At 31.7% G+C, this 13,841-nt stretch overlaps 1 protein-coding gene across 1 annotated transcript; it reads right to left on the bottom strand.

The window, feature by feature from the left end:
- Nucleotides 1-1,446: 1,446 nt before the first annotated feature.
- Nucleotides 1,447-13,579, bottom strand: LOC139523243 (uncharacterized). The gene is made up of 4 exons (XM_071317092.1): nucleotides 13,441-13,579; nucleotides 6,960-7,498; nucleotides 6,182-6,219; nucleotides 1,447-3,009 (listed from the first exon to the last, which is right to left on the bottom strand). The coding sequence occupies exons 1-3, from the start codon at nucleotides 13,459-13,461 to the stop codon at nucleotides 6,189-6,191; spliced, it is 591 nt and encodes a 196-aa protein (XP_071173193.1). The 5' UTR covers nucleotides 13,462-13,579; the 3' UTR covers nucleotides 1,447-3,009; nucleotides 6,182-6,188.
- Between the last annotated feature and the right edge of the window lie 262 nt (nucleotides 13,580-13,841).

Here is a 13,841-nt window from a genome sequence, read left to right as displayed (position 1 = left end):
TATGCTAAATGATTCTAAGAGTATCTTGTATAAAGTTTGTGTTTTGTAAAAAAACATGGCCGCCATGGCTTAAAATAGAACATAGGTTACAATGCAGTTTTTGGCTTGTATTTCAAAAACTAAAGCATTTAGAGCAAATATGTTGAGGAGTTTAAGTGTTTATTAGGTCAAGATCTATCAGCCCTGGAATTTTCAGACAAATCGATACTCATTGTGGGGTTGTTGCCACTTAATTGGTAATTTTAAGCAAATTTTGCAGTTTTTGGTTATTATCTTGAATATTATTATAGATAGAGATAAACTGTAAACAACAAAAATGTTTATCAAAGTATCTACAAATAAGTTTGATGACTAAAAATGTCAGTTGACGCCTTAAGGAGTTATTGCCCTTTAATGATAATTTTACACAATTTTTCATTGTTTTCTAACTTAAAAAAATCTTTTTCTCTTAAACTACTGAACCAATTTCACTTTAACTTAAAACTTAACAATCCTTAGGGTAACTTGTATTAATTTGTGTTTTTTATACCCCCCCCCCCCCCAAAACAAAGTTTTGGGGAAGTATATAGGAATCACCCTGTCCGTCCGTCTGTCTGTCCATATGTCTCGTAAACGCAACTCCTCCTTAATGAATGAACCAATATTAATGAAACTTCACACAGTTGTAGTACACAACATGAGGATGTGCATGAAGGAAAATATTTCTGTTCGGAATTATTTTAAGGGAGATAATTGATTTTACTTAGTTAAATATAGCTATAAATGGCAACAAGTCTGTAAGCGCAACTACTCCTAAACAGATTAATCAATATTGATGAAACTTTACACAGTTTTTGTACACAACGTGTAGATGTGCATGAAGGAAGATATTTCTGGTAAGATTTTTTTCAAGGGAGATAAGCACAACTCCTCCTAAATGACTGTAACAATATTAATTAAACTTTACACAGATCCAGTACATGACCAGAGAATGTGCATAAAGGAAGATATTCTTGGTCTGAAATATTTGAAGGGAGATAATTAACTTTATTTATATAGATTTAGTTATTTTTTTGGTTTCTACACACTGACTTAAAATATGCAAAGAGAGATAACTCTAATTATTATTAATTTTAAATGTTCTTTCATTTCCTTTTACTTCAAGAAAAATAGCCAATGTTGCTAGGGGTAAAATGCATTATTTTTGCCTGTGAAGAAAATATGACAGATACAAAGAATGTTTGAATGGCATATTTTAACACACACTGAAAAGCAAAAATAATCATTGATGAATGATTTAAATAAAAAAATTGAAGATGAGCGATTCAGGCTCTTAAGAGCATCTTGTTTTATATTCAATATACATGTAACCATCAACTTTTGCGAAAATTGCAACCGATTGAATCTGGATATAAACGAAGTTGCATCTAATCTAGTATACTTGCAGTAATTAAAATGATATATATATAGTGATTCCAAATCATCAGTTTATTCTATATATATATTATATATAACTCGTCTTAACATCAACCCAACAATGTTAGATCTGTAATTTTGCTTTCGCATATTTTTGGTTCTTCCCTCGCCGGGATTCGAACCCATGCTACTGTGATATCGTGACACCCGCTAGACCACACGACCACCTGGGCTCTTTATATATATATATATTTAAAAACTAAAGATGCTACGTTCTAAGATTTGGTCATACTCAATGTAAATACAAAAAGACCCCCCCCCATTACCCCAAACAAAAAAGATACACAAAACCGCAACAACAACAAAACCCAAGCAATTACAGAAAAAGAATTGGACTCTTACATAAAGTAACGAACGAACAAACGAACAAAACATAAACATAAGTACAAAAAATAAAATAAAATGTAATACTGCATTAAAAAATTATCTAAGTTACTAAATGTTATATCAAAATTCATAAGATGTTGACGTATCATCATACCATCATTTACCCAAATATCGGGTTTTCTAGTTTTATGTCAAACCGCAACACTAGCACGTTCCAGTAAGACAATATTGTGTACAAAACAACAACAAACTGTACAGTTTATCAATGTAACATAATAACTAGAGGCTCTCAAAATTATATGTCGTTCTCCCGCATCTTCTGTTGTTTTGGAAATCATATATAATAAGGTTAAAATCATACTAAATAGTTTAAGATACCCTAATAATGATTTAGGCCAAGTTTGGTTTAATTTGACCAAGTAGGTCAATAAAAAGCAGAAGATTTTTCTGCGTTAATTGACAATTTTTGCTGTGCATTTCTGTTTACAATTAATCTATATCTATAATAATGTTCAAGATATTAACCAAAAGCCGCAAAAAATTTCTTCAAATTACTAATTCAGAAGCAGCAACCCAAAACCGGTTGTCTGATTCGTCAAAAAAAATTCAGGGCAGTTAAACTAACCCTGATTAACATTTTTGTTCCAAGTAAAATTTGCTTTCAATGCTTATATGCCATAAAAAGCCACAGGAGTGTGTGAGTATTGCATTGAATTCTTATATGCTTTAGTTGAAAAAAACGTTATATGGAATGTATTATCATAAATGTTATGTTGAATGAAAATAACTAATTTTAAATTTCGTGCGTTCGAAACGTTTTTTTTTTTCTTGATTTACCTTTATCTCAAACACTCATTCATAAACATTTTAAAACCAAAACAAGTATACATTAACAAGCTCAATGTTTGAGAAGATATGTGACCAACATACCTTCAAAATTAACTGCATCTATAAGTTAGTACGCGATGTCATCGATATGTGTATTCTAAGAATGTGGATATATGTAAAAATATACACGAAAAAAGTGTTATTTTATCTGTTGTACAAGAAACAACTGTATAATTGATTACTGCAAGATTTTAAGGGAGTTCAACACGAATGATATTTCCAGAGGTTAATATCCTTGTTTACAAGAAATTAGTGTTTTTTCCATGAGAAGCTGTTTTAAAACATTACTCTATTTGCTATTAACAGTTTTCTATAATTTGGTTCTTCTGGGGTCACTAACTGTAAAGAGAAAACAAACTGAAAATAAGTTAACTTATAAAAAAGCATTTATTTTAATTACAGTTTCATATAAAAATACATAAGTATTAAAATAAACGAAAATAAAATCTTGTAAATTGATACTATAATATCGTTAATTGTAAACAAAGTATGTTAGTAATTGGTTGTTATACTTTAGTTTGATGTGTTTGAGCTTTCGACTTTCCGTTTTGAATTATCCTCGGAGTTCGGCATTTTTGTTAGTTTTGTAATTTTTTTATATTGGACTTTAAACAAGGTTTCGGTAACTGCAATTACATTTTTTTAAGTTCGGTATTTTTTGTATTTATAACAGTTGGTTCACAAAAAATGAAACAATCAACATTTTGTACATCACTTCCCCTAAGGATCCGATACTGAAGTTCATTGGTTATTGTTGGTTTTTGTCTGCCACAAACAGTCGATTAATTCAAAAGTGGTGTTTTCTTTTTTGACTCGTTTCACTTAATTTGATATCACTAGTATCTTTATAGTTAACTAATAGGTTGGTGAATTGCTGATTGTTAAAGTCAAGTTAATGTCTCACAGCTACTAACATTTGATCCTTTTTTTGTGTTTTAAGTAGTCACTTCATTGGTTATGATAACGCATATTTATATATATGCATATTTACTGTTTATTAGCGTTAAAACAAACATCTCTGAATTATTAGGATCTTAGCAATTTGATGAGCATGGCATTTCATATTCCGCTAGGGAATGCACTATCAATAACATCAATGTTAACAAGTATTGCTTCATTGCTCCTTGTATCTATTTGCCCTTTTAACGCGTTCTTTTGTATAGACTATTATAAAGGACAGTGTAAAACATCATGATTTACGTTAAGTTGGTGTGTTTGGAAAAGTGTATCCCTAATATGTACTATGGGGTCCAAATCTGTGACAATACGTTAATGTTAAACCATGGAAGTATTATATTGTCAGGATCTTCTGTAGACCCGACTTTACATTTCATCTGCGATGCCTTGCGCAATCTAAATTGACGTTGATTAACTTGAAACATGGCACTTATTTTCAGAACTGCGTTTGGCGTCCTACAATATTGTCATTCTCGGTGTTTTTCGCAATTACGGAAATAAACGAAGAGATCGAAAGTATGGGATTCGTTGTAGAATAATTAATTCTTGGCTGATTTTCATTTGCATCGGTCGACTTGTTTGAATAAGTTGTTCATAAATAAAGATCTACCGACGCGATTGAAATAAGTAAATGTGTTTTCTGACATAGATTGATGTGAATCAGTCTCGATAAAAACCACTTGATTGATAACAAGTATTAAATCTCTAGTAAATTTATGACTGCGTCATCGCAGATGGTCACAAAATAAATTAACGTCAGCGTACAGTTTCCACATCTTTTGACAGGCTAGGGCTACCCGGGTTATAAATAAGTGTTTAACTTAATTAAGTAATTGTAGTTCCTGTCAATATAATACTCCTGAACCATCACAACTGTTTACAAAACTTTGAATTTTTCGAAAAACTTAGGATTTTCTTATCCCAGGCATAGATTACCGTAGCCGTATTTGGCACATTTTTGGAATTTTGGATCCTCAATGCTCTTTAACTTTGTACTTGTTTGGCTTTATAAATATTTTGATATGAGCGTCATTGATGAGTCTTATGTAGACGAAACGCGCGTCTGGCGTAGTAAATTATAATCCTGGTACCTTTGATAACTATTTACACCACTGGGTTGATGCCACTGCTGGTGGACGTTTCGTCCCCTAGGGCATCACCAGCCCAGTAGTCAACACTTCGGTGTTGACATGAATATCAATAATGTGGTCATTTTTACAAATTTCCTGTTTACAAAACTTTGAAATTTTCGAAAAACTAGAGATTTTCTATTCCCAGGCATAGATTAACGTAGCCGTATTTGGCATATTTTTTTGAATTTTGGATCCTCAATGCTCTTCAACTTTGTACTTGTTTGGCTTTATAACTATTTTGATATGAGCATCACTAAAGAGTCTTGTGTAGACGAAACGCGCGTCTGGCGTAGTAAATTATAATCCTGGTACCTTTGATAACTATTGTCAAATGTGGGCGGGCAATGTCATGCTGAGGCATCTTTATCTGCAAGTCAGAGAATATGAGGCTGCAAAAATTACCTCCTTTTAATCGGTGTTGAGCCGTAATTTTGTGTTGGATACGTACTAGTTGTATTATGCAGTTATACGATGATGCTGTCACAATTTCAATTTAACTGTCAATTTGTTGTATGACGCTCAAACGGCTCGTTGTTGAAACCAATTTCAATACCATGCAGTCCCAAAAGTTTGTGACACCAAACCGTCCGTCTTTTATTCTAACTGTTGAATTTTTTTAAAGCCACTGTTCTCTACGTTAAATGAAATTTACTTTTAACTTTGGCAATTTTTCACTTTCAAAAACGTGTTTACATTAAGTGGTTTTACTTCTTTTAGCGGATTTTTGAATCATCATATGGCCACTTGACCACGACTGCTGATATGATACTAATAAAGCGGTTAATTGGTAATTTGCATGCTATCAAACTATATTTCTGTCTCATTTAGCTTCTTTCGTTTATGACATCTATATTATGTATTGTTTTATTTCCATCTATTGTTTCATTTGTGTGTAGAGTTATTTTATTATTGGCGTTATCTACTGACTCAAGGAAACAATAATTCGACACTTGATCTAAAGGGGAGAATTTTTTAACAAAAAAAAACCGCCAATAAAACAGTCAGAAATAAAATGTCTACTTCAATATGTCAGAAAAATACTTTGGCCGAGATTCTTTATTTACTTATGATTATTATACATGTTATTTATCCGTTTAACCTTGTTTAGTCATAAGTGGTCCCATTTAGTACCATAACAACATTAACATAAAATATACTATATCAAGTTTAGCATAACAGCTATAATTGTACACTTACTTCTTTCTTACATTTAAAGAAATATTTTGACCTGTATCAAAAAAGGGCGTTTGAATTAATATTGATTGGTATTGTCCGGGCTCTTTCCCAGAATTTAATATTACACTCTCAAGTTCATGCAATATATAATCCAATGGACGAATATGCCTTCGTCATATATAGTCACTCACTGATATAACGTCAGTCTAAGTGCAATAACGGTATGTATATATAATATTACTTACATAACAGTTACTTAGCTGGATCACCTTTTTTCGCTATTCTAAAATTAGACATACACGTTTGAAATCAGGTTTATAATAAAAAAAAATCATCAATAGGGAAAAGGTAAAATCACAAAAATACTGAACTTAGAGGAAAATCTAATCGGAAAGTCCACAATCACATGGCAAAATCAAATAACAAAACACATAAAAAACGAATAGACAAGAACTGTCATATTCCTGACTTCATACAGGCATTTTCAAATGTAGAAAATGGTGGATTAAACCTGGTTTTATAGCGCTAACCCTCTCACTAACAAATCTTAAATAATCAATAGAAAAGATATTCATTTTTAAAGCGAGTACTACATATTATACTTTAGAACATCTTAACCTGTCGGAAAGTGAAAAATTAATGTGTTATTGAACAAGAGGCTAACATTATTTTGAAAATGAAAATATTCAGCACCAATTTTCAACAGTGATGCTTTAGTATCAAAACATCCGAGCAGATTATCTTCAAAATATTTTTTATTAAATGGTATTCAATTAGTATATGATGTATTGACTTGGTCTTAATCAAAGGCAGCTTTGATGCAAGGTGGTGGTTTTAAAGTTTCCAATTAAAGGCTTGTTCATAAGTAGTTGCAATAGAGACTATATTAAATATAGTTGTTGGTTTTTTTTTTCTGTACTTCGTGGGATTAGTATCTTTCTTTATAACATATCAATTTGAAATATTCATATGGATTCATGATGCTTCTATAATTGCTAATGTTTTTTACAATGTTAAACATACCGACTTATGTTCTCGACGAATTTGGGGACCATCCCAATTGGTCCCAACATTGCCATTACTTTATCAATCTGCTCACTTCTACTATACCCAAATATACACCAGGTAGCAACATGTTCGCAGTTGTTTGTTAGAGCATTGTAGTCGATTTTATCAATTTTCTTCAGTAAAGAATATGCTCTTGCGACAATTTGCTCTCCTTCTAACTTTCTCTTGGCATATTTTCTTAAAGTTACTTTATCCGGATAAAATAATTTGGTTTCTTCTATTATGGTAGCATTACTTTTAGACCTAGAAGTACCACATCCCCTGATGCTTGTGAAGTGAATAATGCTATATTTATTCTCTGCTTCATTGACATCAACAACGATGGCATGATGAGAAGGCCCAGGTCCTTCCCTTTTAAATATTATATGATCCCCTTTCGTTAGCTCTTTTAAGTTGTTGACTTTCTTATCTTTATGTTTGAATTCGATTGCGTTGAAAATCAATGCTGGCACATGTGATAAATATCCTCCAACACCCACTGCAGCTGCTCCAACCTGCGACGATAGTTTAAAATTGATATATAGCAGAGATTGTTCATTTTCATATATCATCTCAAGGTGAACAATAACATGCCCCAATTTATAAAAATCATTAATTGCAATTGCGCCACAAGGGTATAATTCATTTGCACAAAAAGCTGATACCAAGTTTATGCTATTTGACCTCTTATCCAAATGTCGATTGAAGTTTTGATGTGAAGGATGTATCCAAAATACGAAAAATCAAACAGTTTAAGTTTCATTATAAATTTAGAAGTAAACAAAAAGATATATACTGGTTGGTAGATTCTTATAGACTCTATATATAGATATAGATATATTAAGGACACAATTATGCCTGTATCGCTCATCTGTAAAAATAGCCAGACTGCTGACAGGGAATTTAGTATGTACATAATAGTTATTCTTTGTGTTGGTGGTAAGTTTTGCAATTTACATGTCTAAACTAGCTCATCAGAGGTAGTGACCCAGTGTTATTAAAAATGACAACATTTTGTTGACACTAACAATTCCCGCAGGCAATGTTGCTTTAGATGAATTAATTTAAAACGGACAAGAAAACATAGCACTGGGCTTATGATACCCTCGGGACTGATATTGTTTAAAAGAATTTCTTTTTTTTTAACAATATGTGAATTTCTTAATCTTACTTCCTTCTCCACGTGGGGTGTAGGGATAAGATATATTGCTTGCGAAAGGAAGAGAATAATTTAAGCAAATACGGTGTATTAAATTATAATCCTGGTACCTTTGATAACTAATTGTACAGTAAATATGAATATTGTATGAAAAAAAATATGTTCTGAGACTAGTATATGGTCTTATAACCAACAAATCACCACTAGTATATATTTTAAGTTTAAATTAACTTGATAAAATATAATACTTTGTTTACAAAATTGAGAAGAAAAAAGTCGAATTCGAATTCAGAGCGCCACTCATACAGAGTTTAATCATTTGGAGAAGGCTTTTCTCAAACTATAAATAAATTTCTCTTCCTTGTACAAGTATGTGTTTACATTGAAAGACCAGCAGATAAATATTATTCAAAAGCGTATTAAACAAAAAAGTATGGGAAATAATCCCAAAAATTCAGATAAGTCTCAATTGTGGGCAAAATTTTAATGCATTCGAAGGAAAACAGTTACAGATTTGCTGGTCACCAAATAAGTGCTCTTTATTACTGTATATGAACAAAATTAACATAGCTGAAGAAACGGAGGATACAAAAACTAATTCGATCAACAAAGAATTTTGTTTTAATAATGTCGAAGGAAAGACATGACACACTCTTTGTGCCATTTTTAACATCACAATACCACTATATAATATATCAGAGATAAATAGTACGATTAAAGAATACATCATCATTTAAAAATGAGCCATTAATATTTATCACATGCATTCATTTTTTGACTTAATGCATGATGATATTATTGTCAAATTGTTCTAAAAAGGAAAGAAATAAAAGAAAACATCACTAGATTTTTACAACCGCGTAGTGCAATAAAGGATCTTCTCATAAAACTAGTTCACAGGTCGGTGCAAACCCACTTTCTATCATTCAGTATAAGATTAAACATAAAATATATGGAACTTCATAGTAAATAAGGATATGCCAACAATAACACAGAATGGAAACTTGTTGTCTGTTTCTAAAATAAAGAAAGATCCCCAAACTATAAAAAAGGTGTTGTAAGGGTACCGTAACGTTATAACAAAAATAAGACAACAGGCTTCCACCTCGAAAAATGGGGAAAACACTATCTATCAAAAACAATACACGGTAGCTATAGTATCCGGCTAGGATCGTGGTTTTTTGAATGATTTGATCGGATTTTTTTTTAGTGTGACCACTTTTTTCGAGTGAATATGATCGAAAAGGTAAACAAACTTCCTTTTTGACGAGACGTAACATAGAAGCTTGAGTTCAATATACGTGGATATACAAGGTGTGTTAATATTTGATAAAAAAAAAGATATAATCAATCCGACATAATTTTCGGTAAAACAGTTGAATTAAGCATTACAATGCTTTATTCCAATAACAGAATAAAAACCAGGATCCTCAATGCTCTTCAACTTTGTACCTGTTTGGCTTTATAAATATTTTGATATGAGCGTCACTGATGAGTCTTATGCAGACGAAACGCGCGTCTGGCGTACTAAATTATAATCCTGGTACCTTTGATAACTAATTATACACAGACTAATGCAAATGCTAAATGCAAACATGGAATCCATATACTATCCTTAGATAAACAGACATTTTACAAAAGTTCTTGTTATTGAATTGAAAACGACATTTTGAGACTAAATTCATTTCTATGTGTTTTTTTTTAGAGCAGTCCGGGCTTTTTCAAGTACGTCTGAGTTTTATCGAGTGATTTTACAAATTTCCTATAGTTTAAAATGTGTCAGTGTATTTACGTTTAAAACAATAAAAAGAAGGGTTAAAATTGTGTACCTTTTAATCCTATCATGATTTTCTTGATAGAGGGTTACTGCTCACAAGGAAGCTATTAAACCAAGAGTTTCAAATGGTGAAGTTGAAATCATCCCTTCGTAAATTTTACGGACGCCATCATGAGTTGGTTGACCGTTATGGAATAACCGTTTCACAAATGATATCGGATATGTTCTTTACGTCGTAACTACAATCCCCTTCCCTTTCATGAATGTGACCTACCGAATTAGACTATTTACCGGATTTGTAATCACATAAGCAACACGACGGGTGCCACATGTGGAGCAGGATCTGCTTACCCTTCCGCAGCACCTGAGATCACTCCTAGTTTTTGGTGGGGTTCGTGTTGTTTATTCTTTAGTTTTCTATGTTGTGTCATGTGTACTATTGTTTTTCTGTTTGTCTTTTTTATTTTTAGCCATGGCGTTGTCAGTTTGTATTGGATTTATCAGTTTGACTGTCCCTTTGGTATCTTTCGTCCCTCTTTTAAGGCACTAAACCAATGCATTCACTAGTTTGATAATGGTGTACTAACACTTACACTTTATAAACAAGTATCGTTCATTTGTATATATTGTTGTTTGTCATCTTATAAATTACATGTACAGTATATATTTTTGATGTCAACAACCTGATTTAAGCAGAGATAATTTGGATTGATAAAGACAACAGTAGTATACCGCTGTTCGAAATTCATAAATCTATAGAGAAAAAAAACAAATGCGAGTTATAAACACATCAAATATAAGAGAACTACAACACAACAGAAACACAATATTAAATGTAACCCACACAGAAACGAACTGTAATATACTATTTCCCTGACTTGGTACAGGGCATTTTACAATGAAAATGGTGGGTTGAACCTGGTTGTGTGGCATGCCAAACCTCCCGCTTTAATGGCAATGTTAATTATAACATTAAAATGACAATATTACATGATAGGACTACAATAAAAATAAATGGGACAAAAAAATTGACAGAGAAACAAACGATTAATAGCCAACAACAAGTACCTGGTTAAATATTTAATACGACAGATGCACGCCACGTCCACACAAGACTAACCAGCAACGCCCAGATGAAAAAAAGTTTGAAAGCCCAAAACGAGTATAAAGCTGAAAAGTACTTAGACGTACGTACATAAAGTGTGCTAAGTTGGTAAACAATTCGTTTCATTGTTAACTTTATATGAAATGAAATTCAATTTTTATTACCATTACTGATTCTTCTCTGCTGTCGAGTAGGTTTCTTACTCCTTTTTTAATAAACAGCTGCGACATTGGCGCATGATACGCCTGTTGCGTTTCAAAGAATAAAATTCATTCTCTTACAATTGTGGCTTATTATCTATTTTTTGCATGGATACAACTTGCACGGAGTACGATACGAAAATCCGCGTTAATTTTATTTGCTTATTCAACATCATTAGACGATATAACGGAATTTCCATTGGTGACCTTGAAAGATTACGACGATGTGCATTTCTTGTGGAAAATACTAAAACAACGATTCGTGGAATATTTTATTTTACACAATGAGAGTGTTGACCATAAGACATTTAGGTTTAACAACGTGTGAGAATGGGATATCGCTTGATACTGTATCAACTCTCGTTATTTAATTCAAATAGTAATAATAAACTCGCCGAAGGATCGTTAACTAGTATATAGAAATTGAATAACTCGAGTTGATATCAAGCGATATCCACTCTCACTCGTAATGAAACCTTAAAACAATTTCTCCATGTCATATACATTTTATTTCGAAAAATTAAAGGGAGATTGCCTTAATCTACATAAACCAGTCACCAAAATTTCATGAAAACTCCACAAAGCAAAACGTATTGTGAAAAAACTGTAAAATCCCTTTACGTTTTAGAGTTATTGTCCGACATGCTGACGACGAACACCGGTGTACCATAATTCGTCCCGTATAAAAAAAACCTCAAGGGTTTACCATGAAAAATATTATTAACTGTGACAATAAAAGTACCATGAAATGAAGTTGAAAAGATTATGAGTTCTCTGCAATATGTTCTAAAGACCTTTTTATGAAGTATCCAATAATTTTCAATTTATTACCGAAAAGTTATGGTAAAACGTTTTGCTTTAAATTGAAGAAGGTTAGTTTTGATCACCGTAGTAATATGTTTCGGTGATTTATAGAGAATATATGATATTTTCATTCATTAAATAACAGTAATAAACTAGAAAAGACATTTTTTAAAGTCAAGAATACTTTTTTATTTTCGTTAAAAAAACGGACCAATTGTTTAAAAAACTGGACTTTTTCACAATTGCTCACGAAAAAGCCCGAACAATATCAAATACTGATTTTTTTTTAAATTTTGATACAAGGAAATTGTGCTTCTTTGTTGCTTAAAACCTTAAAGTATACAAAATAAGAGAGGTAGTCATGTAAACATACTATTGTAATTACGACATAGCAGTTAATTGAACTGATCGCATGTTTTATCACTCGACAAAAACCGTATGCACTCGAAACAAATGGACCGATTCACTTGAAAAAAGACGATCGTAGCCGGACACTATACTTATGGTGCAAAAGATATGAACAAAGTGTCTGATGTTCACGTCATGCAATGAGCCAGCTACCCAGAGTCACTCTAAATCTATGGTCTTCAAAAAAAAAAATACAGGTATATATATTTATTTATATGATTCCTATCAAGCCCTAAATCGAGTATTTAAATTTTTGTATACATTTAAAAGACCCTATAACAGTTTTGTGCAAACAGATATTACACCGATATAATCAAAATAACTTAAAGAATAATAATATGACTACTGACGATGTTTATAACTTTAAAAAGGCACATCAAAATATAAGGAGACACAATTGAACAACAGGGTCTAAAAACTTTTAAGTGCAAAATTTTCAATTCGTATGTATGCACTATGATACATACTATATCTGATTAAATGAAGTGAATTTCAAAGCTTTCAAAAACATTATGTGGCTGGAATAGTATATAAGTAATGACTATATATTTGTAAATTACTTTCACGGGTATCAGTGTTACTATTATAGCATACTGGAATTAAGTGTAACTAAGGTATCATAAATGCTCTTCATCGACAGCAGATAAAACAAAATAATGTTGGAATATATAAAAGAATATGTGGTATGATAGCAATAAGACAACTCACTTGATAAGACCAAGGGACATAGAAATTAACAACTATAGGTCACCGTGCGCGGCCTTCAACAATGAGCAAAGCTCATGCCGCATAGTCAGCTATAAAAAAAAATCTGCAATGACAACTGTAAAATAATTAAAACGAAATAACTAACTGATGTATTTTAAAAGCAGGTATCGGGTTCTTTCAATATTCTGCATTCAACATTAAAAGGAAATACTAATTCTTCAAATACGAAATTATAGATATTTTGATTGATATTTGGTTTAATTCGGTAAATAAAATTACACATTAAGATATCTTACCCCAATAAGAATTAACGCCATTCTTCGATTCTTTGCTTGGTTTTAATGTCTAAAAAATAAGAGCACACATTTAAACTTCAGTAGGTACAGGAAACCCTGACATTTATGAAATGTTTAATTCTACGAAATTTAAAGTTCCTTGTCGTACGCGTCCCTAGTTACAAATGTTTACCTGTATTTTACGATTCATCTAACAAATCAATGTTTAAATTTGTGCAGCGGAAACAATAACGCATTTGTTCTTATTTTGTTCTTATAATCTTGATGATATAGTTTACATAACCAATTATATGTTTAAACGGGTAACCAAATGATTACATATTTACAAAAAATTATTTATTATGAAATTATTGGGTCAAATTTAACTAAACTTGCTCACAGTCATCATTTGGGTATCTAAG

The sequence above is a fragment of the Mytilus edulis genome, chromosome 5, assembly GCF_963676685.1.
Source record: "Mytilus edulis chromosome 5, xbMytEdul2.2, whole genome shotgun sequence".
Lineage (NCBI taxonomy): Eukaryota > Metazoa > Mollusca > Bivalvia > Mytilida > Mytilidae > Mytilus > Mytilus edulis.
The sequence above is the reverse complement of the archived record's forward strand: the minus strand, read 5'-3'. Positions and strand labels throughout refer to the sequence as shown.